This window comes from Physeter macrocephalus, chromosome 17 (genome assembly GCF_002837175.3).
Source record: "Physeter macrocephalus isolate SW-GA chromosome 17, ASM283717v5, whole genome shotgun sequence".
Classification (NCBI taxonomy): domain Eukaryota; kingdom Metazoa; phylum Chordata; class Mammalia; order Artiodactyla; family Physeteridae; genus Physeter; species Physeter macrocephalus.
This window is the reverse complement of record NC_041230.1, coordinates 28,552,965-28,576,712: the sequence shown is the minus strand read 5'-3', so window position 1 is coordinate 28,576,712 and position 23,748 is coordinate 28,552,965. Positions and strand designations below refer to the sequence as shown.

At 54.0% G+C, this 23,748-nt stretch overlaps 2 protein-coding genes across 24 annotated transcripts in view; both read right to left on the bottom strand.

Annotated features, from left to right (window-relative positions):
• Positions 1-7,904, bottom strand: part of CPNE2 (copine 2) — a 62,581-nt gene extending 54,677 nt beyond the window's left edge. The window contains exon 1 of one of the 2 annotated variants that reach the window (XM_055079078.1): positions 7,488-7,904. In XM_055079078.1, coding sequence (XP_054935053.1) covers positions 7,488-7,560 — 73 coding nt within the window. In that variant the 5' untranslated portion in view covers positions 7,561-7,904. Of the gene's footprint in view, positions 1-3,219; positions 3,355-7,487 lie in introns of those variants that run through there. The other variant, XM_055079079.1, reaches the window with a different exon arrangement.
• The window catches only part of NLRC5 (NLR family CARD domain containing 5), a 128,258-nt gene continuing 112,097 nt past the window's right edge, over positions 7,588-23,748 (bottom strand). For 16 of the 22 annotated variants that reach the window (XM_055079054.1, XM_055079058.1, XM_055079057.1 and 13 more), the window contains 16 exons: positions 23,305-23,388; positions 22,897-22,980; positions 21,251-21,334; positions 20,510-20,593; positions 17,986-18,069; positions 16,210-16,293; positions 15,838-15,921; positions 15,626-15,703; positions 14,832-14,915; positions 14,667-14,738; positions 14,298-14,381; positions 13,030-13,113; positions 12,577-12,660; positions 8,187-11,611; positions 7,913-7,982; positions 7,588-7,604 (listed from right to left, as the gene is read on the bottom strand). In XM_055079054.1, the coding sequence (XP_054935029.1) occupies positions 11,500-11,611; positions 12,577-12,660; positions 13,030-13,113; positions 14,298-14,381; positions 14,667-14,738; positions 14,832-14,915; positions 15,626-15,703; positions 15,838-15,921; positions 16,210-16,293; positions 17,986-18,069; positions 20,510-20,593; positions 21,251-21,334; positions 22,897-22,980; positions 23,305-23,388 (1,186 nt within the window). In that variant the 3' untranslated portion in view covers positions 7,588-7,604; positions 7,913-7,982; positions 8,187-11,499. Of the gene's footprint in view, positions 7,605-7,912; positions 7,983-8,186; positions 11,612-12,576; positions 12,661-13,029; positions 13,114-14,297; positions 14,382-14,666; positions 14,739-14,831; positions 14,916-15,625; positions 15,704-15,837; positions 15,922-16,209; positions 16,294-16,687; positions 16,772-17,985; positions 18,070-20,509; positions 20,594-21,250; positions 21,335-22,896; positions 22,981-23,304; positions 23,389-23,748 lie in introns of those variants that run through there. The other 6 variants (XM_028478371.2, XM_055079060.1, XM_055079055.1 and 3 more) reach the window with 6 other exon arrangements.

Below are 23,748 nucleotides of genomic sequence, written 5' to 3'. Positions count from 1 at the left end.
ACCTGGAGGATGGGTAACTCTCCCCAGCACACCCCAGACCTCTGGTTCTGCAGGCAACGGCAGCAGGTGACACCCCACCTAGGTCAGCAGCCGCCATGACCACCTCCCCCAGACCTTCAGTGCCAGGAGAATCCCACCTTCTCCCAGACTCACGACTTTCCCTTCCCCCAGGCCAGCACTTGCCCCTCCTCCATCGTTGCCCTCTGACAGTGCCCCAGCACTCAGTGTGGTGAGACAGAGATTCCTCCAGAAACCCCAAAGGGTGAGCTCATGATTCTTCTAGGTTCCATCACCCAACATCATAGACCCATTCAACAGGAGGCTACAAGGAGGGGCGGACTCAGCCATTAAGCCAGTAAGTGCAGGGAAAGAGCCCTGAACAAGATGGACACAGGATGCCCTTGCCATTCCTGGAGCTGACCCCCTGGGGAGGAGGGCAGAGAACTGACACACACTTGAATGAATCAGATGACGGGAGAGAGCGGCTAATGCCTCGAGAAAAATTAAGCAAGGTGATGGGATAGCGAGTGAGGGATCAGCATCTAGTCTAGTTTCATCTCAGGCTCTGGAGGCACGTGTGGACAGGGCTAGTGGAGAAACACTCCAGGACATGGGCCAGCACAGCCCTCTTGACGCCACCACAGAGCAGAGGCCGGGTGGCCCAAGGAAGGGAGAGGACACCTGGATGGGAGCCAGGAGGTGCCTCGGACCCCCGCTCATTCCTCAGGCCCCGTAGGACCTCAGGAAGCCATGAATCCCCTTGGGACTCCATACCCTCTTTCTGGACAGCAAGGGTGGGACATGATCGTCTTCTCCAGTTGCTGCCTGCCAAGACCCTAGGGTGACCTGGCCTCCTGGCTTCCAAAGAGCCCACCCTGTGTCCTGCAGGGGACCCGGCAGGAGGGGAGGAATCCTGCCCCCTCTCTGAGGCCATATTCTCCCAGCTGGAGGGAGATGGATTCCTGATGTGACTGCCCTGACTCAGCAGCCCCTGCAAGGGTTAGAGGAGAGGAGAGCATCAGGCAGATGGGACCCTGGTCCTGGCTGAGGGCTTCACAGTAGGGGACCTTGCCTGGAAACCTTGCTCCTGAGGGAATTCCTAGAGAATGCTCTTCTGTTTTCCATCACCCCTTAGAGCCCTGTGAGGCCAGCCCAAGGTGGGGGAAACGGGACCACCCCACTGGATCTACCATCCCCCATGGTGTTCTCTTCAGCCTAGTGGCACCTTCCTGTTCAGGACCCTGCCTGCCCCTGGAACAGCCCAGAAGTCCAACATTTGGATTCTGAGGCTCCTCTCTCCAGGAAGGAAGTGGGAGAGAGAGGAGTGAGCTGGCCTGAGGAAATCCCAGAAGGAATCCTAAATCAGAAACCCACATCAGGCTCACTAATATTCCCATGAATAATGATAACGATGGTTAACATTAACTGAGCGCTTATCGGGCACCAGTCACAGCGCTGGTGCACAAGCCCTTTGTTGTCTAATTTAATCCTCACAACTACCTATAAAGAACTACACAACTACCCTAAAAGATTATAAAGATGTACAGAGTACTGCTCTCACTACTTTACAGGTACAGAAACTGAGGCTCTAGCTCCACCCTCTTCTTACATCCCTGGATTTTTAATTCTCGTGGCCTCTGGGAGGGAGGTCCCATGACCACCAGTGCACCCAACTTTGCAGAACACCTGCTCCCTGGCCCAGGTTCTAGTCTCCCAGCAGCCCTGTAAACTGGATTGTGTCATATTTTGCTTCATTTTACCAATGGAAACGCCCTTAAGCCCTAGGAGTGACAAGGTACCCAAACAGGACACGGCAGAGGGCCAGGAGAACTCAAGTGTCCACGTTCTTAGCCCATAGTTCTTTCCATGGAGAAAACTGCCTGGGTGACCCCTCCCACTCCGGCCAGCTATCACATGCCTGGGACAGTCCCAGCACTCACTGGGCTCCATACCAGAGGAACTGCAATAAAACCACTTTTTATGTCTGCACCCAGCCTCCATATGCACAGGCCCTGGAAGATTAGCCCATTTTACAGATGAGGACCTGGAGGCTCGGAGGGGAGGAAGGTCTAGGCCAGGGGTCCACCGCTGGGTACGCGTTCAGACCCAGGTCTCCCAAGCTCTCCATTAGGGCTGTGCAGCTGCCGAAGGTTACAGCTTGGCTCCTCTCCCCAATTACTGAAGCTGTGGGTGCTCCAAGAAACAGAAAAAGCCCCCCATCCCTCAGTGACAGCCCACACCCCTAGGGGAGCAAAAACTAAGGGCAGACAAACAAAGGGTCACTCAGCTAATTCTCCCAGATCCTTTGCCCTTGTCACTTCACCCAGTACATAACAGGGCTGGGGGAGTCCCAGACAGTAAGAAGAACTTCCACCTGGCTAACAGGGCCCTGGGTTCCAGTGCCACCTGTCACCTTGGGCAAATCACAGCCCATTCCCCAAAGGGGCTTATCCAACAAGGCTGGGGGATGAAATGGGAAGAGCCAAGTAAGAACCCTCTATTTTTCAGAGAAGCAGCGCTGCGGGGGAACGAGGAACGGGAAGGAAGAAAGGGCCTTGCTCTCTCTTTCGCCATGCTCCCCCCTCCCCGCCCCCATCCCAAACACACAGGTGCCAGACAGCATTTGAGAAAAAACTAGTTTGCAAACACACTCCGACTTCTGGGAAGCTGCCCAGTTCCACTCCCTCTCTTTGCTCCCCCCTTCGCCCGCAGGGAGCTGACTCTCTAGCAGTTCTCTGGGGCCGGGGACGGAGGGGGGTTGGGGGGCTGGGAGTAGGGCACGGGGGGTGGGGGCGAGGAGCGGGCCCCGCGCCTGCCCAGAGTCAGCCCGAACTCAGCACTTCCGCAGCTGCGATGGTGGCGGGACTCCACCTTCCTGACGCCCCCAGGCGCCTCCGGGGAGGTAGGAGGGTCCCTAAACCGCTGGGCTCGAACCCCGGGCGGCGCCACCGTCCTCTCGGCACCCTGCCCTCTGTTCCCCCGCGTTCGGGGCGAAGCCGGAGCGCCCCCGCGTGGCCGGGTCGGAGCTCAGTCACCCAAACGTCGGAGTCTGGGTGAGCGCGGGTGGAGGGAGGGGGCTTGGGGTTCCGAGTCCCCCGAAGCGGAATCCAGCTTCCTTCCAAGCCGCCACTGGCACCAGAAGCCGAGCCCCAAGGCCGAACTTGAGTCCTCGCGCCAGGGCGCCCCGCCCGCCCCTTTCCCCGCCGGGGCCCCACTCACCCCGGGTCCCGCTACCCTCACCGCGCGGCTGCCGCTCCGCGCACTCCGGGCCACCGGGGCATCCCCGGGAGCTCCCCTGCTCGGCTGGGCCCGCGGGCGCGGGACAGGCTCAGGGCGCTGCCCCCGCAGCCATGGCCAGCTCGCGTGCGCTCGCAGCTGCTCGAGGTCCGGTCCTCCTCCCCGGCCGGGCGGGCGGGCGGTGGCGGCGGCGGCGGCGGCGGCGGCGGCGGCGGCGGCGGCTGCTCGGGCTCCTCCCTCGGCCGAGGGCGGGGGCGGGCGTGGGGCGGGAAGTAGGAGGCGAGGCGGGCGCTTCCTGGAGGGGCGAGCGCTCCCACGGGCGGAGCGGGGGCGATATCCTGCCCGCCCGCAGCCCGCGGCTGGCGCGCCCAGGCACTCCGGGTTGTCAGTGCCTCGGGGCCCCGAATGTTCGAGGCCGGGATTCGAGGGTCCGAACGTTCGAGGCCCGGATCCGAGGGTCTGAACGTTCCAGGCTAGGACTCAGCGGATCGGAACGCCGCTGGTTCGCACTCGCCCCAGGCTGGCCTCGCCCGAGCCGCTGGCACCTCCGAGTTGCCCGCACTGTGCGCTCAGGGCTGCCGACGCGGGATCCGAGGGGTGGGGTCGGCCCGGGCCTGCCAGGCCCTAGGGAGCCGCCTGCAGTCTCGACCCCAGGGGCTGTTCGGCTCAACGCTGCGCCCTCGGGGGATACACCACGGGGTTTGGTTCTGGGCTGTATTGGGCAGCACTAAGATCGCTGTGTTTTTTTCCTTTTTTTTTCTCGATAGTAAAAGAGCTCGGCGTTTTCTTGTTACCGCCAGGGACTGGGAAGATGACACAAGCGTCATTTCTCTGACGGAGACGATAAGATAAACAGTTCGAACAGTGCCTGGGGCTAGTCAGCGGGAGGGCGTCTAGCGGGTCCTTGAGACCTTAGCGCCGAGTCCGCCCTTCGGCGGCGGCCTTCTTTTCCCTAGAAGAGGCACCAATTCTTAAGAAATTCGTCTGTCGCTGGGCGCTCGTGCTGCAGGCCAGTCGGCGGTATTTATGTGCTCGCTCCCCCCGCCCCTCTCCCCTATCCAGTGCCTCAGACAGAGGAGCCTCATTTAACCAGATTGTGGGGGACAGCTGGCTCGGGGATCTCAAGACCACGTCCACAGCCCTTGGCCCCGGGGCTCACGGACTGGGCATCTGGGAGTTAACGCAGAACACTTGGGTTGTGGGTTTTCCATTCTAGGCAGGTGAGGGTTAACTGGGAGACTCACGCTGCAGCCTGCGAACCTCCCTCCAAGTCTGAGTCACAGGCACTTTGCAGCCTTAGAGGGCGGCTGCTAAACAGCCCCAGGGCTCTGGGCTTTGTTCTCTGCCTGCCTTCCCCCACGCCCCCCCCCCCCCCGGCCCCACCACCTCCATCCAGCCTTCTTTTCTCCAAACTCTCATCTTTCTTCCAGCTAAAGTCCTCAAAGCCCTCAGCCCAGCTGTGGGGCAAACCAATCTAGAGGTGTTCTTAGACCCAGCTGCAGCCCCTCTTCCTCCAGGAAGCCTTTTCTGATTGATCTGGCCCCCAGAATCCCTCTCCTCTCCTGGCTCCAGAGCAGGAGAGCCAGGCACCAGGATGGATAGTGGTGAACCCAAGCAGAGAGTGCCTCCTCTCAAGCTGCTCATCTCTCAGGGGCAAGACCATGGCCCAAGCAATCATATTACTGTATGAAAAGTGCAAAGGTTTGAGGCAGAGTTGTTCAGAAGACCCAACTTGGCCAGAGGAGTCGGCGAGGCTTCCTCTCAGAGACCCGAAGGATGAGGTAGTTGGGCCTGCTGAGGGGGAAAAAGATACCTGATCCCTGGCCAAGGGGATGGAGTACAAAGGCCACAGGTCACAGCAATTCCACTCCTAGGAAAGGGAAATGAAAACATACATCCATACAAAAACTTGTACATGAATGTTCACTGCAACATGATTCAGAATAGCCAAAAAGTGGAAACAACCCAAAGGTCCATCAACTGATGAATGATAAACAAAATGTGGTCTCTCCATACAACAGAATATTATTCAGCCACAGAAGGGTATGACGTATATACAATATGGATGAACTTTGAGAACATTGTGTTAAGTGAAAGAAGCCAGTCACAAAAGACCACAGATTGTATGGTTCCATTTATATGACATGTCCAGACTAGACAGAGCCATAGAGAAAGAAAGCAATGATTTTAAATGTTTTAAAATTATAGTGATAGTTACACACCTTTAGATAAAACCATTGATTGTATACTTTAAAGAGGTGAATGCTGTAGTATGTGAATTATATCTCAATAAAGCTTTTTAAAAAAATGTCAGGGATCAGGAGAGCCCAGAGGTCAGTTTAAGGCCAAGTGTCCATCATGGGTTGATTCTGCAGTCTGTCTTTAATCCACACACAATACAAGGCTGTTACTACAAAATGTTGAAGTCTTTCCTTGCCCTGATAGAGACTTCCCTTGCACAATTGGGAGGCCTCAATTTCCCTAAATAGGCTGATATTAGGTCCATATGCATGCGCAAGTGGCTTGTGAATTAAAGTGACTTGAAATAGCACCACCTGCGCAGCAGGCCCTGGCTGGACTCAGGTGTATGTGAGCGGGGAGAGGCTGGAGGGTGTCCCAGTTATCTATGCTACATCTCAAATCACCTCAAGCATTATCATCTCTCATGGCTCTGGGGGGCCTCTGGGCTCAGCTAGGGCAGTTCTTGATCAGGATTTCTCAAACAGTTGCAGTCAGACCATGACAGGGCCTGGAGTTACCTAGAAGGCTTTCGCACACATTTGTCTGAAAATTGATACTGGCTGTCAGCTGGGACCTCAGTTGGAACACCTACCCGGGTTCCAAGAGTGAGTAGCCCAAGGGAACCAGGTGGAAGCCTTATTATCTTTTATTGGACTCGGCTTTGGAATTCATATAATGTCACTTCTGCTGTAGTCACTGGCTCTCTCCATAGACCCCGCCCCTAGGTGAGAGGAGTGTCATTGTCATTTGTAGGAAGAGCATGTGGGCCGGGAGAGATTACAGTGGCCATCTTTGGAAAATACCATCTGCCCACAAAGGGGGTTGATGTGGAGACACATCATCGATGGAGACATCCCCTCAGGGATCTCACGGAGAGAGGTGGGTGTGGCTCACTGCACTCCTACATCTCAGGCGTAGAGTCATGGCCCCGGCTTTGAATCTCAGCCTGTCCAGTTACTGCCTGGGTGACATCACTCAATGCTCTGGGCCTCAGTTTCCTCCTGTGTAAAATGTAAGGATGGATTTAGTATCTGGTGTCTAGCCTGGTACCAGGAATGCCTAGACCCCAGGGCTAGCATGTTGTTATTGCTACTTTTAAGATCCAGGGTTGTGGTCACTCTAATGCAGGGATATCCCCTTCCAGGGTCAGGATACCCATGCCTCCCTCCACCTCCCCAGGCCCTCCAGTCAGCCCCAGACATCTCCATCAGCTGCAGTCTTGCACTATACTATGCATGTGTGTGCAGGGGCGGGGCCTATGGGCACAGCCCGGGAGACTGATACTTCTGGCTTAGGGGACTCAACCTGGGGACCCCAGTTGGCCTCTGTTCTCTTGCGAAAGTTCCGCTTCTGTCACCTCCTCCTCAGGGCAAAGGTTGATTTCTGGGCAGCCAGGGCAGGGCTGGGGCTTGTGTGGGATGAGCAATAAGGTGTGGCTTCCAAGGGCTGAAGGGGAGGGAGGACCCCAGCTCTGGGGGGCTTCGAGACACACTGGGGTGGTGGGGTGCTGTACTGGCGTGGCTGAGGGGTGGGAGGAAGACCAGCTGTCCCTGGGCCCAATCCTGGGAGGATCTGTACCAAACCAGCCACTGCAAGGTCTTTTTTAGGAAGCTCCGATGTGTCCAGAGGGCATACACAGCTCTGGCTGGGGCCACTGCCCTCAGGCCTGGCCTTGGCCAGGCAAGGGAGGGGCTGGGGGCCAGAGGCAAGGTCAGGAAGGTCATATGGCCCTCTCACCTTTGAACATACAGACCCACAGACCAGTTAAGTCCCCAGCCAGCATCACCCCAACGTCCTCCCTCCCTTTAGTGTTCCCGAGTTGGAATCTGAGCTCCACTCAATGCTTGCTGTGGGATCTTGGGCAAATCTTGTTCCTCTCTGGGCCTTATTCGTAAAATGGAGGACATTGTTATTGAGGTTGTGGCTGTGGGTCTAGAGGAGGTCCCAGTGGGTGAAGCCCTACAGAACTGTAACCAGGTGAGGCAGGAGACAGAGGATTCAGATCCCACCTGAGGGAGTGTAGAGATGAAGCGTAAGGTCATTTTGCAGCTGGAGAAAGTAGGTCCTTGCGCGCTGACTCATTCTGTTTGGGCCTCACTATACAGATGAGGAAACTGGGGCAGCACCTGTGGGATTAAGAGTCACAAAATTTGAAAGTTGTTGAGAGGGTAGATCCTAAGAGTTCTCATCTCAAGGAAAAAACTTTTTTTTTCTTTTATTTGTATCTTATAGGAGATGATAGATGTTAATAAACTTATGGTGATCATTTCACAATATATGTAAATCAAGTCATTATATCACACACCTTAAACTTATACGGTGCTGTATGTCAATTATATCTCAATAAAATTGGAAAGAAAAAAAAGTTTAAAAAAAAAAGGTAGTCCTGGTGCTACCAGTGACTAGCTTTCACTTACTATACTTACTAGCTTACCTTTGGGCAAGTTAGGAAAAAATCTCTGGGTCTCGGTGTCCTCATCTGGGAAAGGAGGGTCACCAAGGATCTACCAGGACAAAAAATAAGGTAGGTGCAAAGGCTTACCTCGCCTCTCTGAGGGGCAGCATACTCCAGACCAGTGGGTCTCCAACGCTGGCTGCACATCAGAACCACCTGCAGAGCTTTCTAAATACCACTCTAGTCTTAGAAAGGCAGCTTAAGAAGCTCCCCAGGTGATTCTAATGTGCAGTCAGGATTGAGATCTACTCACCGGTCTGCAGTTTCACTAAGTGTGGGCCAGCAGCATCACTTGGGGGCTTCTTAGAAATGCAGAATCCCAGGCTCCACCCCAGACCCGCTGAATCAGAATTTGCAAATTAACGAGATCCACAGATGATTCAATGCACATTGCGGTGTCTGTAACCATGATTTTTCAGTTCGAGAGGTACTGGCCTGGACAGTGGATTTCAGACACGTGTATCTTTAGGGGAAGGACAGAGGGGGCAATTTGGGAGGATTTGAGACCGGAGGGGGTGGAAGGAAGGAAGATTCTGTGACTCCCATCAGAAAGGTGGATATTCAATCTGTAAAACCATAGGACGGAGGCCAAGTGACAAAGCAGCAAAATGAGCTGATCCCAGCCTGGCAGTTAGACATGGGAACTTACCAGCCCGATGACCTTCTTAGTGGCAAGACTCACGTGTAGAAACGGGGATCACCATTTTGATTACACTGCTTACTGGCCCAGAGCCTTACTTTTCTTTGAATTTCATCTGTTTCCATAGATCTGTTTAAACTGAGCTTACTTTGGGGAAGAAAGGGGCAGGGAGACTTCATCAGCATGGAGTAGAAAAATAGTCCAGGCCTCCAAACAAGTAGGTGGCAGGAGAGGAAGTTTCTTAATGAAATGAGCATGGTGACCGCACCTGACTTGGGCCCAGGCGGCTCTGCAGTGCTGACAGTACTGTGGTGTATTTCAGGGCAGCTGCTGCAAGTTTCTTGGAGTTTAGAACTTGGGCAGAGCTAAAGGGGAAAGAAGAAGGGAAAAGGAAAACAAATAAGCAGCAAATGAAGTGTCTCTGAGCTCTGGGCTCTGCTTGGTGTGCGGTTCACCTGGGCTGGAGCTTCTGGTCGGTGCTCTGTTCCTTCCTCATCTGTGACCTCCCCGGTCAAAGGCTCCTCAGGCTTTGTGGAGTTCATACTCCAGTCTTAGGCAAGGGGAGGAAGCAGTACAACCCCCCTTGGCCTGAAGGCGCACCCTGATGGCCTCGGCATCATTTCGCGGAAGGGAAAGACAACTGGGGCTCAAGGTTTCCAGGTAAACTTCTTGGATCCTCTACCTGCCCATCCCCTCCCCCAGGACCAGGCTGATGGCCCCACTTGATGCCAGGTGTGCCCTGATCCTGGCCCGATAAGAGTGTCCCTGTGTGGGGTGTGGGTACTTGGCACTTGGCTGGAGGACTTTCTCCTCATGCTGGGCGGGGGACCGAGGACAACATGGAGGGTGGCAAAGGTCAGGGCCAAGCCATCCAGGTGAACCACAAGCCGGCTGGGACATCCCAGGTTTCCGAGCCAGGTGGGAACAGCCTCTAGCATCACTTCCTAACTTCATTCTGGGTACAGTGGTGAAGTTATCTCAGGACTCGCCAGTGGGCCAGCCTGCCCTCCAGTGGTGCTCAGTAGTAACTGCACCCTCCCTGCTCCACTTTTCACAGTGGAGTGCCGCTCTGGAGGAAGGCTCCCCAGATATGGACTTGTTCAACCCACAGGTAGGTGATGGAGAGGCGGTGCTGTTCTCCTGCCATTTCAAACACCTCTTCACTTCATATGACATTCAGCCCTAAAAGGGAAGAGAACGAGCATGTAACCAGTACCTCCTTCTTCATACTAGGGACTTTGCACACTTTGCTTCCCTGACCCCTCTGAAAGTCCTGGGGGGCCAGGGGTGTTACTAACATGTACAGAAACAGCTCCTGGCCTTGAAGACAGGCATCAAGGGGTCAAGTCACATTCCATTCCGTGCCCATCTGACTTCCAAAGCCACGTTCTTGATGTACCACCTGCCTGTGGAAATCCTTTAGCCAGGAGTTCCCAGGCTCTCACAAAGACCAGGCAAGCAGCAATAGTGAGAGGGGATACACTGGGGAGTAGTGGGGACTGCGGCAAACTGAGGGATGTGCTCCACATCTAAAGGACACAGTCATACGTCCCCAGCAGATTACTCTTGAGTGGGAATGCTGGACTAGCACCTACGAGAAGCTGAAAATCTGAATTTTGGGTCAAAGTTCCCAATTTAAAATACTGACAGTTAAGTCAGAAAAGAGTGTAAATATAATGCAAGCCAAACAAAGGCTGTTTCTAACACTATGAGCTTCTACAATACCCTCGTGGTGCAGGTGAGCTCTGGAGAGAGGTCGTCACTTGCCTACGATCACATGACCACATATAGAGACAGAGTCTGGACTTGACCCCATGCCTCCTGACTCCCAGGCCAGTGTTCCTCTCAGCATCTCTCTCTGTAGTCTGCCCTGCTCTCCAGTCCGCAGGGCAGGGGGTGAACCACTTCTGACTTTGGTAAGGTGGTGGGACACATCAGACTCAGGCTAGAGGCTGGAAGATCACCCACATTTATTGGTCAAACTTGGCTTACAGTGTAGCAGGGCCACCCTTTGGCCCTCTTGGAAGTAATGAGAACACTGTGTAACACATGCAGCCCCTGGGCTCACTCAGATTCTGCTGAGGTAGTGGCTTGATCCAGTGGCCTTACCTGAATATTTTGGCAGTCCCCACCCCCTGCACCCTTAGGCCTAGCTTCATTCCTTACATAGCACGGACTGGGCCTGTCCAAGGTCCAGCTGGCTCTACCTGGACCTGGGCCTAAAGTCCTTGGAAGCTAAGGGAGGGTGGGTGATCCAGTTCACAGATGGGAAAACTGAGGCTTGAGGCAGGCGGATACTCATCTGGAAGCCTCATGGCTAAATCCCCGGCTTGACCCACGGTCTTGGCCCTCGGGCCACTGGGCTGGTCAGTGCTTGGATGCTCTCCCCATCCCATTCTGGGAGGAAGACATTTTCTGGCTTAGCTTCTCTGGAAATGCAATTTATAAATACACACTTGGTTTTAAAAAGTAATAAATTAGATCTTGGACCTGCCTGAGGGCATCTGGCCAGCCACATGGCACATGACATGGACATGTGTCATGTCTCATATACGGACCACCAATCACATGTAGTGCTAAGACCCATGACATTAACCCACAGGCCACACTGCAGGTTTCATGCAATGTCACATGGAATGCTGTCACGTGTGACCTTCCGTGTCACGCATCACACCATGACATGCTCATTGTGTTACGTTTCTGACCGGTCATGCCTGTCCCGTGGGATGTAGGGTAGTCTGTTGGCTATACTAGGCTCTTTGTTGCCAAAACAGTCCTCCCCGAAGACTGTTGCAGGAAAAACATGTCTGTCCCTCGTGGGGCAGGGTACAGGGACAGCCAGCTGAGGCTCTTTTCCTGAGTCCTCTATCCTGGTGGGTGGAAGGTGGCATCACTCGGCTGGATTCGAAACGTCTCGAGGGAGCCGTCAAGTGCCCTGAGGGACCTGTGGCTGGTTGTCGAAGAAAGCAAAGTCCAGCCTGGGCTCCTGGCTCTGCAGACGCTGGGCCATGTCCGGGGGGATGGGGTTATTCCAGAGGCTGTGGGGCACAGAGACAGACACTCAGCACTGGGAGCCGCTCACTTGTCTTGTCTCTGCCCTCTGTCCTACCTACAGACGGGGAAGCCAAGGCCCCAAAGGGTAAGAGCTGTTTCCAGAGTTACCTGGCAGGCAGCAGCAGGTATCAGGCCAGCGTGGCTACCTTAGATGGTATCCCCCATGCCCACCAGGACTTCTTCCACTCAATCTTTTTTTTTTTTTTTTTTTTTTTTGGCTGCGACGCCCGGCATGCGGGATCTTAGTTCCCTGACCGGGGATCGAACCCATGCCCCCCGCAGAGGAAGCGTGGAGTCTTAACCACTGGATCGCCAGGGAAGTCCCCTCCACTCAATCTTCTTCCCCGGGAGCTAGCTTCTTCCCCAGGCCATGCTCATATGACACATTGGACAAATAAGGAAAAAGCTCCCCTTCTTTAAGACACTTTACTTCCATCGTCTGAAATTGTCATAATATATTGTTTTATAGAGCGAGGCACTTCACTACTACTAGAAGCCTAACACGCCTACTGTGTGAGTGGTGTCCCTTAGATGCAACACCCTGAAGTTCAGTGCACCACCTATACAACTGTATGTGGCGGCCCTGATGATAGCTACCATTTTAAGTGCTTACTATGTGCCCGGCATTGCGCTCAGTGCTTTATATAATCATTTACTCTGCAGAGCACCTCTCTGAGGTAGATACTATCACTACCTCCATTTTGCAAAGGAGGAATCTGAGGTTCAGAGAGGTTGAGTTAACTGATGCAAAGTTATGCAATCGGCAACTGGCAGAGCTGGGGTTTGATCCAGGTCTGCTTGCTGCCAAATCCCTGATGGTGTGGTCCAAGTCTCCTTTGATAATTGCCGACCCAGGTCCTGCCTTCCCCTACAGGAGGTGCCTTTACATTGTAGAGCTTGGTGTGCTCACCCCAGCCCCAACCATCCCGGCCCCCGCAAGTCCTGTTACCGAATGACTTGGATGCCAGACCCCTGCGCCAGCCCTTCAGCCAGGAGCCAGGCTCCATAAGCTGTGATCCGATTCTTCTCCAGGCTTCCCGATGGATGGCAGAGGAAGGGGAAAGAGACTGACGTGAGATGGTGAGATGGGGAGGAGGCGGCCGGAGGGGTGATTCCCTGTGTCCCTTCCCTGTGCCAAGTTGCGGGGGGAGAACAAAGGCTCCCCACACATGTGCTTAGAGAACTCAACGTTCACCAGTGCAGCGGCAAGGCTGAAGGCCGGGACCCAGGGAGAGCTAAGCTTGACAGGGGCTTGGAGTGGACAGGAGTGAGAAAGTCCAGGAGGGCTTCCTGGGAGTCAGGGGCCTGACCCCGTGGCCTCCTGGCTTTCCCCAGGACACAGGTCCCCCCCCCTTTGGCCCTCCCCACCCCCTTCTGGCTTCCCCGGATGCGCCCCTCATACTCCACTCTCTTCAGCCGGCCCATCCGCGGCAGGACCCGGGCCAGTTCAGCAGCTGCCTCATCCCCGAGCAGATTCCAGGACAGCCTGCGGGGTAGGGGTGCCAATGTCAGTGGCAGGAGAGCAGTGAGGGTAGAGACAGGGGGCAGGTGGGGAGGGCTGGGGGCCGCGGGGATGGGGGCGTGCCACGGGGTCCCACGTGCCCTCTCTGAAGACTTTACAAGGCACAGGAGGCTCCTTCCTACCGCCCATATCCGAGCTGGCCATCCCTCAGAACACAGACAGCTCGGGAGCTGGCTGTCCTGAGAGTTCAGAACACGAGGTCCGTGGAAACATCATGATCCAAACCTCCACCGTGCATGTGCCTCCATCCTGACTTTGCTACATCCATGTACCGCCTGTATTACTTGTTTCATGTTTTTCTTTAAATCAGTCCTCCGTCCCCTCTTTTTCTTTCACTTTAAGAAACTGATCTTAGGAAACGTTTATCACTACTATCAATGAAAGACTTGTGTTAAGGACCCTAAGTAGAAGGTAGTTACAAGGATAAATACAGTGCAAACAATGGTATTAACCTCTAGCTGGAACCTGCGTCCTTCCTAAGGCGCTAACCCTGTGGTCTGCCCCCTGCTGGCTAAAAAGGGATAATCACCAGGGTTTGGTGAGTTAGCCCTGATCTGAGACTTTCTCTTTGGTGTAAAGTAATGAGAAGAATTAAAATCTTTAGGATGCAAACCTAAAATCTTGTAATCCCTTGTGTCCTGTACTTAAGGAAATCCCATTTTCTTCCACCATGCTCAGGGTCCCAGGCTAGTCCTGGCAATCTAGTTTATCCCTGAGGCAGTACTGCCAGGCCCCATGGTCCGAGCACCTCTGATGGCCAAGGGGGAGGTGGGCATGGCCAGTGGGCAGGTCGGGGGGCCTGCTGTTTTCGGCCACTCCTCACTACCAACAGGTGGTTCGTAAATCAAGGCTCCATAAACCCGGTGAGGTAGTCTATCCAGACGCTTCCCAAAGGGACAATCGGGAAATGGTCCTAACCATCTCCATCTGCTCCACTGCCCCCTCACCCTCCACAGGTGGGGAAACAGGCAGGAAAGGCTGAATGGCTTAGACAAACAACACTCGCAGCTCAAGTGTTAAAACTTCCTCGAGAGGAGCTTTGAGCAAGAATGACCTTCCCTGTACAAGACGGGAAGACCTCCAGGGAGGAAGGAACCAGGCCCCCAGGTGCCCGCTTTGCCCAGCTCAGGGCTCTCCCAAGCACTCACATGATTTCTTCCAGGGCCGGGCAGAGCACGAAACTGGCAGTGAGGGGCTTGGCAGTCTGGTTGTCAATCTCACACGACACCAGGCTGGAGACGGAGAAGGGGATGGGATGGAGGTATCTGAGTCAGGGGCACCCTCAGCCTAGTGCCCCTCTCCCCGCCCTGCAATCACAGCAGGAGGGAGCAGAGTGGCCAGCATCTGGGGCAGGCTGGGAGTCTCAGGAAAGTGCCCCCTTGTTTTTCAGTTCCAGGCTCCCCCCGTACCTGAGGCCTCTGTCACTTCACAAGCCTTCCTGGGTATCAGGCTCAGCCAGAGAAGGACTGCCCCCTACTGCACCCCAGCTCCCCGGGTAGTCAGAGGAGGCTACTTACTCGATCTGCCGGAGCAGTGGGAGCCCCAGATGGAAATGTGGGGCCCCTCCGGCCAGGCTGTTCTCTGCCAAGCTGCAGGGCAGGGGAGACACCCGTGAGAGGAAGCCCCAGACTACCCCCCACCCCGGCCTGGCCCCCTGCCCAGGCTCCGCGGCCCCTACTCACCTGATCTCTTCCATGTGTGGGCATCCATCCAGGGCCTGGCCCAGGCTCAGCACCCCCTCTGGGCCAAGATGGCTGGATGGCAGGCTGAGGAAGGGGAGGGGGTGAGGGGAGCCTGGGGGACCAGGTATGGGAACTGGGGGGGGCTAGATGCCCCCACCCTGAGCCTTCTCTCAGGCTGCACTGCCAGACCTTAGACAGTATCTGGGTAACTGCCACCCTAACCCCTCTCCCCACCCACATAGGACCTGGGTGGGTATCAAGGGCTCTGGCTTTGGGGTCTGAGATCCCAAGTTCAAGGCCTGGTTCTTTGATGTATTAATAGGGTAAGCTTTCCACACCTCTCTGGGCTTTAGTTCCCTTGCCTGGAAAAATGGAGCAAGTAGAAATCCCGGCCTCACAGGGCTCAGATGAGACCATGGACATACACTGTAAAGTGGCAGGGAGCTTTTCTCCTGCATAGCCCTTTGCTGACACTTCCTCACTCACCCTCGGAGACTGGCTCACAGGGAACGCTGAGCTATGAGGAAACTGAGACTCAGGAGGGGCAGGGGCTTGGCCAAGGGCCCACAAGGGGCTGGTGGCAGAGCCAGGACGAGGCTGGGTCTCCTGATTTCCCTGCCCCAGGCTCCAGAGGCAGGCGAGAAGCAGGCGGGGGAGGGGCAGCCAGCCCCAGCACACGCCACAGTTTTCCCTAAGGCAGGGCAGCTCAGCCGATGGGGGCCTTGGTCCCCTAGTGCTCCTGGGGGAACCCCTCCCGCTAACCCTGCACACACCGCGGGCAGGGGGCCACTCACTGCAGGACCCTCAGGTGCCGGGGCAGCCCCCTGGCCAGCCCCAGGGCTGTGGGGTCTCCCAGGGCGTTGAAGCCGAGCCTGGAAGAGGAGAGGGGATGAAAGTGAGCACCAGGCTGGCCTGCTCCAGACCCCTGCCCTGTGCCCGCTGGGGGACCCAAGGGCCAGGTGGCCTGCGGGGACACAGAGGGCAGCCCACCCGGGCAGACACTCACATCAGCTCCTCTAGGTGCCTACAAAGCGGGAGACACTCCGCCAACTGCGCTCCCCCTGCTGGGCCGATGCCATTCGTCGAGAGGCTGAGGAGGGGCAGACGTCAGACCCTTGACTCCCCCGTCCCCCGCCAACCCCACCACATCTGCTAGGGCCCTAAGAGACAGCACTCTCGCCACACGCTGTCCCAGCCTGATGGGACAGAGAGGCCCAGGGAGGAGCAGGGGCTGGCCTGGCTCAAGGTCCCCAGGTCAACAGTTCCGGGAGGTAGCCAGCCCCAGGGCCTGGACACTGAGGTTAGTGGGGGAAGCCAGAGTCTCCCCGGACCATGGTGTGGCTGCTGAGGACCCCTGTCAGGAGGGCTGGCCACTCACTCTATCTTCCTGAGCTCAGGCAGTCCCGGCAGGACAGCAGCTAAGTTCTGGGCACCGGTGTCTCCAATCTGGTTGTGGCTCAAGCTTGGGGAGAGAACAGCAGGGGAATTGCAACCATCAGCCTGCCACCCATCTCATCTTGTCCGTGTCCTCATCCCAGAAGAGGAGGCCAACGTCTAGAGAAAGGCCTCAGCCACAGCGATAAAGTCCCCTCACCCTATGTTGGGTGAGGACTCCAAACTCTTGTCTTCTGTTTAGGATGTTCTCCCTGGTGTCTGACCTAAATCCTTCTTGCTGCAATCAACACTCTCATATCCTATCTTTGGGTTTCCTGAGGTTCTGGGTCTGGGGTGATGCAGTATATAAGTGGGTGAAGGTGACGAGACTAGGAAGTGAAGAGTGTCCTCAAGGAGCCCCTTGTTTCTGTCATCTTCCCCTGCCAAAGTTGTCTTGGGTCTGGGGGAGGGACAGGCAACACCCTAGCTCCTCCAAGCTGGTGGCAGCTCTGACAGCCTTCGAAAGGTGGCAGCAGCCGACGTCACCGATATCACTCCTGCTCAGACTGGAGAAGCAGGGCCAAGAAGCCTTAGTCAGGAGTAAAGGCATTTGCAAGTGCAGTGCCAAGAACTCTACAGTTTGCAAAGCCTTTACACATCCAGAAACTCATATGTCAGTCACAAAGCTTCCAACGAAGGGGGATGGGCAGGGTGGGCAGACTGTACCCAATATCCAGAGGAGAATTTGGAGGCCCAGGGAGGAGCCGTGATGGGCCAAAGACTCCCAGGGCCTCACAGGCAAGGTGGAAATGAAAGGCCAGAGCCATTGGCCTGGAGCAGTGGCCACCTTGTTTTGGTTTGGCCAGGCTTTGCCTCTGCCCCTGTGTCAGGGATCTTCAGGCCAGCCCGGCTGAATGTCAGTTTCAAGTGTCTCTCACAACTCATCCTGTTCTAATCTATAAAAATAGTGGGCTTTTCCTTAAACCCAGTCTATTTATGGTCTTTTCTGCACTTGACCACACCCTGCCTCTGTGAATGGGGGGAAAAAACAAACGAAACAAAACAGCTGATGCAGAGGTATTAGTCTGAGGGTTGTTTGTTTAGTTGTCTTTTGTTTTGCAAATTAATTTTTAGGGAATTGCCTTTCGGTAAATTAATTTGGGGTGAAATGACCTGGTCCCCCAAACTCCCTGAGCTCATCTCCTACACGCTCTACCCTGCCAGAGTGGGGGGCCGGGACTTGGATAAAAACAAAACAATGCTTTGTGTTATTGCTTGGGTTTGTTTAGAGTCACAGTATTTCATATTTTGAAAAATCACATGAAAAGAACATGTGCTATTTGTTTCTCAAAGTGGCCAGGGGCACAAGGGCAGAATATCAAGGTCATCAGCTCTGAGGCTAGACCATCGCTACTCAAAGTGTGGTCTGTGGCCCCCAGAACTGGCATCACCTGGGAGCTTGAAATGCAGAATCTAGGCAACCCACATCCGTGAATCAGAAACATGAACAAGAACAGAGGATGAATTTGTGCACGTGAAGGGTTGTGCTAGGACTTGGGCTCAGCTCCTTCAGGTCACTTGTGTAGCGCAGAGGAAGCTGGAGGCAGTAAAAGGCAGGAGCTGTTGACACCGACCTGGGAGGGTTATAGGAATGTGCCGAGGACAGGAGCCACAGAGGGTTCTCAGGGAGGCGCCCCAGTGTTTCCCTAGATGGGTGGTCCCAGCAGAACTCGGAAGTACCTCCTCCTACTCACTCCCATGGGGTCACTTGGTCACTCACCAGAGGCTCTGCAGGAGGGTCATGTGGCTTAGTCCTCGAGTGAGTGCAGCCAGGGTAGAGCCGCCCAGTGGGAGGTGGCTGAGGCTGGAGGAGAGGAGGCCACAGGAGGACTTGGCATGCTGGGCTTGGTTCCCTGACGCAGACCGTGAGTGCTCAGCAATGCCCAGTGATCTCCAAGACGGCCACTTACATCCACACAGTGTTAAAAAAAAAAAAAACCCAAAACTGTATAGGGAAATCCAAATGCTGTTTTCTCTGTAAGAATTATTACAGTCATCCAGGCAGCAGTTCTAATATTCTGAATTACACTAGACCCAGACTACTGATCAGTAATCATAGCGACCACACACCAAGCACATACTAAGGGCCATTTAGAGATGATAATGATATACAGTTATGCCCATTTTACAGATGAGGCACACTGAGGCACACACAGAAAGTGGCAGCATCAGGAACAGAACCCAAGGCTGTAGGATTCCCATTCCTGGGCCCATCCATGTGTTACCCATGGATCATGCTCCTTATGGCCCCACCTTGGGCAGGAGAGAGGAAAAATAATAATAACAGTAATAATAATAATGATAATAATAATAGCAGCCAGTACTTGTAGAGTGTGAATTCTGTGCCAGGCTCTGTTCTAAGTGCTTCATGTGTGTGATCTCATTTAATCCTCACAATCACTGAGGGGGTAGGTCCAGCTATTATCCCCAGAGTTAAGATGAGGAAGAAGACAGAGAGAGGTTAAGTACCTTGCCTAAGCTCACACACTGAGGTACAACCGAGAGGTGACAACCATCCTGGTTTGCCCAGAACTGAGGAGTTTTCCAGGATGAGGGACTTTCAGTCCCGGCTAAACTGGGACAGTCGGTCACTGTGCCAGGAGTTGAACCCAGGTGGTGTGGCTGTTAACTAGCACCTACACCCCTAACCATCTCACCCAGAGGGACAGGTGGGAAAAGTTGGCTGGATCTGAGGGGAGCTGCTTGTTGGAGAGGAGACACTCAGAAATGGCAGATCTGAAACTGGAAGAGCCCTCCGGGGAGTGAAGATCCATCCCTTTCCTTCAGACAGAAAGGAATCATTGGGACTTCCCTGGCGGTCCAGTGGTTAAGACTGGACTCCGCACTCCCAATGCAGGGGGCATGGGTTCGATCCCTGGTCAGGGAACTAAGATCCCGCATGTCCTGTTCTCTGAAGCAGTTCCAGCTCCTGGCTCTGGCCCGGGTGCCCAGGTGAACACACATATATGTTAAACGCATGAATGAGCCAATGAATGACCTCATTGGGCCTCCAGCTCCACCCCAAATAAAAGCTTCCAGAAGAAAGGGAGGCTGAGCAGAGGTGCAGGCACATGGGGGGAAGCCAAAGAAACATCTCAGTGGCAAGACAGTCGGACCCTCTGGTCAAAGGTCTCCCTAATACCACCCCCTGACCCCTGCCAGGATATGCAAAGAGGGACAAAGTGGAAGAATTTCATTCATTGTTAGGGGGCAAAAAGTCAGAGAGCTGCTTTTAAACTGTATTCAAAAATGTGTCCCCCAAAATCTGGAGGAAAACTCACAAACTGCTCATTTACAGAAGTTTTCCCAGGGGGTGTCATCGCCAGGGATTTCATGTTCGTTGTTACATATTTCTATGATGATGGAACTTTTTTATAATTCGTGTGTATTTTTGGTCAACGGATAAACTTAGGGATTAAAAGCAGAAGATGCCTTGTCAAGTGTTCTGTCTCGATACTGTCATGTCTGTGCTGGATGGGGACCTGTCCTTTAGACTGAGGCTGTTCCCAGCGTTTCTAAGAATTTGGTGACTCCAAATTATAGGTGAGAGTAAAAGTTGCCAGTTACTAAGGAAACGACTGTAGGCAAATGGCAGTGGTCATCTATAGGTTTGTTTCCCTGTCTTGCGTTAATAGTCCCCTGAAATACCACCCCTGACTCAGTCCAGATAATTGGATGGGCATGTGACCCAGATCTGGCCAATCAGATTATCGTGTGCTTAGAGCCACAGTGATTGGTTTAGGGGTGGGCATGTGACCTGGGCTAGTCCAGTGAGACTCATTCTAGGGACTTGTGTTGTAGGTACAGGGAAAAAGGTGCTCCCTTTCCACTTGGCTGGTAGAAAGTGAACCTGCCGCTGCAGGGACAGCCTGCCCGAGGATGAAGTCAAGAGATGGGGGGTGGGGAGGAGAGAGGGAGGGGAAGGGAGAGAGAGGGAGGGAGGGAGGAAGGAGGGGGAACAAATAGAGAACCTGGATCCAACCAAGACTGAAATCAGTTGCCTTGTTATTTTCTGTGACATGAGTTAATACATTTCTGGGTTGGGTTGCTTTGACTGAGTATTCTGTTTCTTATGATCAAGCATTTTGATAACACCCAGAGCCAGGTAAGGAAGGAAAAGGGAGGGCATTCAGCTCACCTGGGTCCATCCAGGAGATTGACAGTGGTGTTCACTAGAGATGCAAAGGTTCTTAGACATGCTCCCAACTCCCCCGCTCTCACCCCCATTAACCACCACCACTTACTCAAGCCTCTTCAGCCAGCACTTGCCCTCAAGCGCCCCCATCAGCACCTTGGTGCCCTCCTCGCCAAGTTGATTGTTAGACAAGCTGGAGGGGACCAAGCATGAGGTGAGGGTTAGACAAGCCTGCCCAGCCCCTGGAGCTGAGCTGTCAAATCAGCCGCCCTTACCACCTCAGTCCCCCCCGAGGAGGCTGGCTCTGGGTCCACAGATCCCAGACCACCCTTCCTATTTGATCTCCACAGGGACATTCCTGGCCCCAAGGGTCAGGCTCTCGGGTCCCCGAGGAGGTGGGCGCTGCAGTCACAGCTGACCCAGCTGAGAAGGGATGCCCTGGATGAGGGCTGCACCAGAGGAAGCCAGGGACAAGTCACACACACACACACACACACACACACACACACGTGCAACGATCCCTTCTGCCCCTTAGCTCTCTCTCTACCCAACACCCAGAGCCACTCTAGGCAGAGAAGGATGATGAGCCCCATTTTACAGACGAGGCTGTCCAAGTCTAGAGAGGCACAGTTATTCGCCCAAGGTCACTCTGAGTGAGTGATAAAGTCGGGACCAAGAACCCAGTGCTCAGCCTTCCCCAAGCCACACCCAGAGTTGCCGGGCTTCATCAGGGAGAAAAGCGATAGGCTGAAGTCCCACCACCCACTTTAACCAAAGGCACAACTGTCCTCCCCACCCCTTGCCTTTAGCTGGGCCATCCCTTCCCAGACCCTTCCACCCCACAACTCACTCCAGCTCCTCCAGGTGGTGACAGTGGCTTAGACCAGATGTCAGGTGGGCTAGCCCATTGGAGCTCACACAGCTGGAGGTCAGCCTGGTGGGGGTCAAAGGGAGGCAGGTCAGGTAGGAGCTCTGGGTCTTGGGAGCTCTGGGTGCTGGTGGCAGAGGGCAAGGAGGTGGGGTGGGGAATGGTTCCTGGGGGGCAGTGGAGGGGACCTTCCTTCCCTTCGTAAATCTCTCCCATCAGGGAATCTTTAAGTCAAGATATAGCTTGGAGGCAGGAACGTGGACTAGTTGAATACTTCTTTAAACCACAGTCATTCGGGTAGCAACTTCACAATGTCTGCCGTAATCAGGAGGCATCACTGTAAAGTCTAGCTAGTTACTGTCGTTTACCATGAGCTCTGCATCTTTATTTAAACAAAAAATGTAGCAAGTATTGGAGAGGGTGTTAAAGATATACTGGTACCAAAAGGAGACCTTCTCCCTGATGCAATCGGTTGAATTAAAAGAGAACTGAGAGTTACAAAAGCTCCACTTTGCAACCATCATCCTTGATATTTGATTCAGGCAAGAATTACCAATGGAGGCTAAAATTCGTGGGTGAAAGTTTGAGGAAGACCAGGATATTTACATCATCTTAAAGTATCTTCCTACCAGTTTAACTGGTTAATTACAAAGGGAAAAACAGTAGCTTTGCAGGTGAAGAAACCTGGCAGACACCACCTTAACCAGGTGATCGCAGTTAACATCACCGGTAAGGGGACAAATAGGCATCATGTGCCTCCCGATGTGACACACTGAGAAGAACACAGCAGCACCTCTGTGCTATTCCTGCCCCAAATGCAGAACCTAAATCTAAGCATGAGGAAACAGCAGAGAAACTTAAGCAGAAGGGTATTCTACAAAATCAATGGCATGTAAATGTCATGACAGTATGAAACACAAAGAAGGGCTGAGGACACATTCCAAATTGAAGGAGACTAAAGAGAGATGACAGCTAAACACAATGTGTGATCCTGGATGGAATCCAGGACTGAAAAAAAATGCAATAAACGTTATTGGGACAATTGGCAAAATGGGAATATAAACTGTAGTTTAGATGATAGTAGGATATCAATGTTAAATTGCCTGAATTTCATACTTTTACTGGGTTAGGGGAGAGAATGTTCTTGTTCTTAGGAAATTCACTGAAATATTAAGGGGCGAAGGGGCATAATTATGCAACTTACTTTCAAATGGTTCAGAACAAGAAAGGGGGGGTGGAGAAGAGAGGGGAGGGGTGAGGAAGGAGGAAGGGAAGGAAAGAGCAAATGTGAAAAAATAATGACAAAGGGTTAATCTGGGAAAACGGCATATGGAGGTTCTTCTCAGTCTTCTCGCAACTTTTCTACTAGTTTGCAATTATTTCCAAATAATGAGGAAAAGAAAAAGAAAGAGCATTCAAAAGGGAATCACCTTCGCACCACATGGTCATGTAGATGACCATGAACCCTGGCATCATCTCCAGGGTCACGTGTGGTCCCAGCCCATGGGATGGGGACACAGAGCTCCTTTGAGCGCAGGGCTGGGGAGAACAGGAAGTGTGGGGGCGGGGCTGAGCTGCAGGGGGCGGGGCGGCGGGGGAGGCCCTGAGTGAAAGTCTTGTCTGCATACCGGAAGTTCTTCAGCTCAGAGAGGGACAGCAGGAGGCTTTGTAGCAGCAGAGCACTGGCTTCGCAGAGGTTCACCTGGGACAAGCTGAAAAGGCCCAAGCATATTCCAGAGGATTTCAGGCTGGACACACCTCAGGGATCAAACATTACACAAAGATGGGGAGGCCAAGAGAGGGGAAAGGCCCACCCAAGAGCTCCCAGTGGGGCAGGGCTCCCCTCTGCCACCCTGGGGCTCTCCCCTACTGGCCAGGTGTGATTCTCTCCTGCAGAGGGAAGCAAGAATGCTAGCACAGCCCCACGCTCTGCTCATCTCCATCCTGCACTGGCCAGCCTCTCACCTATGGCCTGGAGCGGGCACTGGGGTCAATCAGAGAACTCAGGGCCCCAGACAGCGTTTCGGGGTTCTGACCTGAGCTGCCGCAGCCGGGTGCAGGTCTCCATCAGCTGCCTGGCAAGAAGGCTGTGGTGGGTCCCAAGGTCACAGTGAGCCAGCCTGGAGGTGGAGAGGGAGGCAGCAGCTTCTAAACACCTGGCTCAGTACTGGGGACTCAGTCCCTACCTGCAAGGAGCGTTTCTTACGGTGGTAAATAAATGCTAATCAAATAAAGTCCCCCAATTTACTAATCAATCATGGGAAGTACTATGAAGGAGAGGTCAGGATGCGGCACCTGGGATGGCTGTGCAGGTTGTTCACGGCACAAGGAGACCCAGCCGAGGAAGTGAGTTGGGGCTGAGATCCAGGTATGGTCTAGTCCTCACAATGTATACTTGCAGGGCTGCATTCCCTCAAAGAGGTGACATTTTAATTTCCAAAAACGTGCTATATGGATTAGAGGAGCTGTGAACCCAGGCA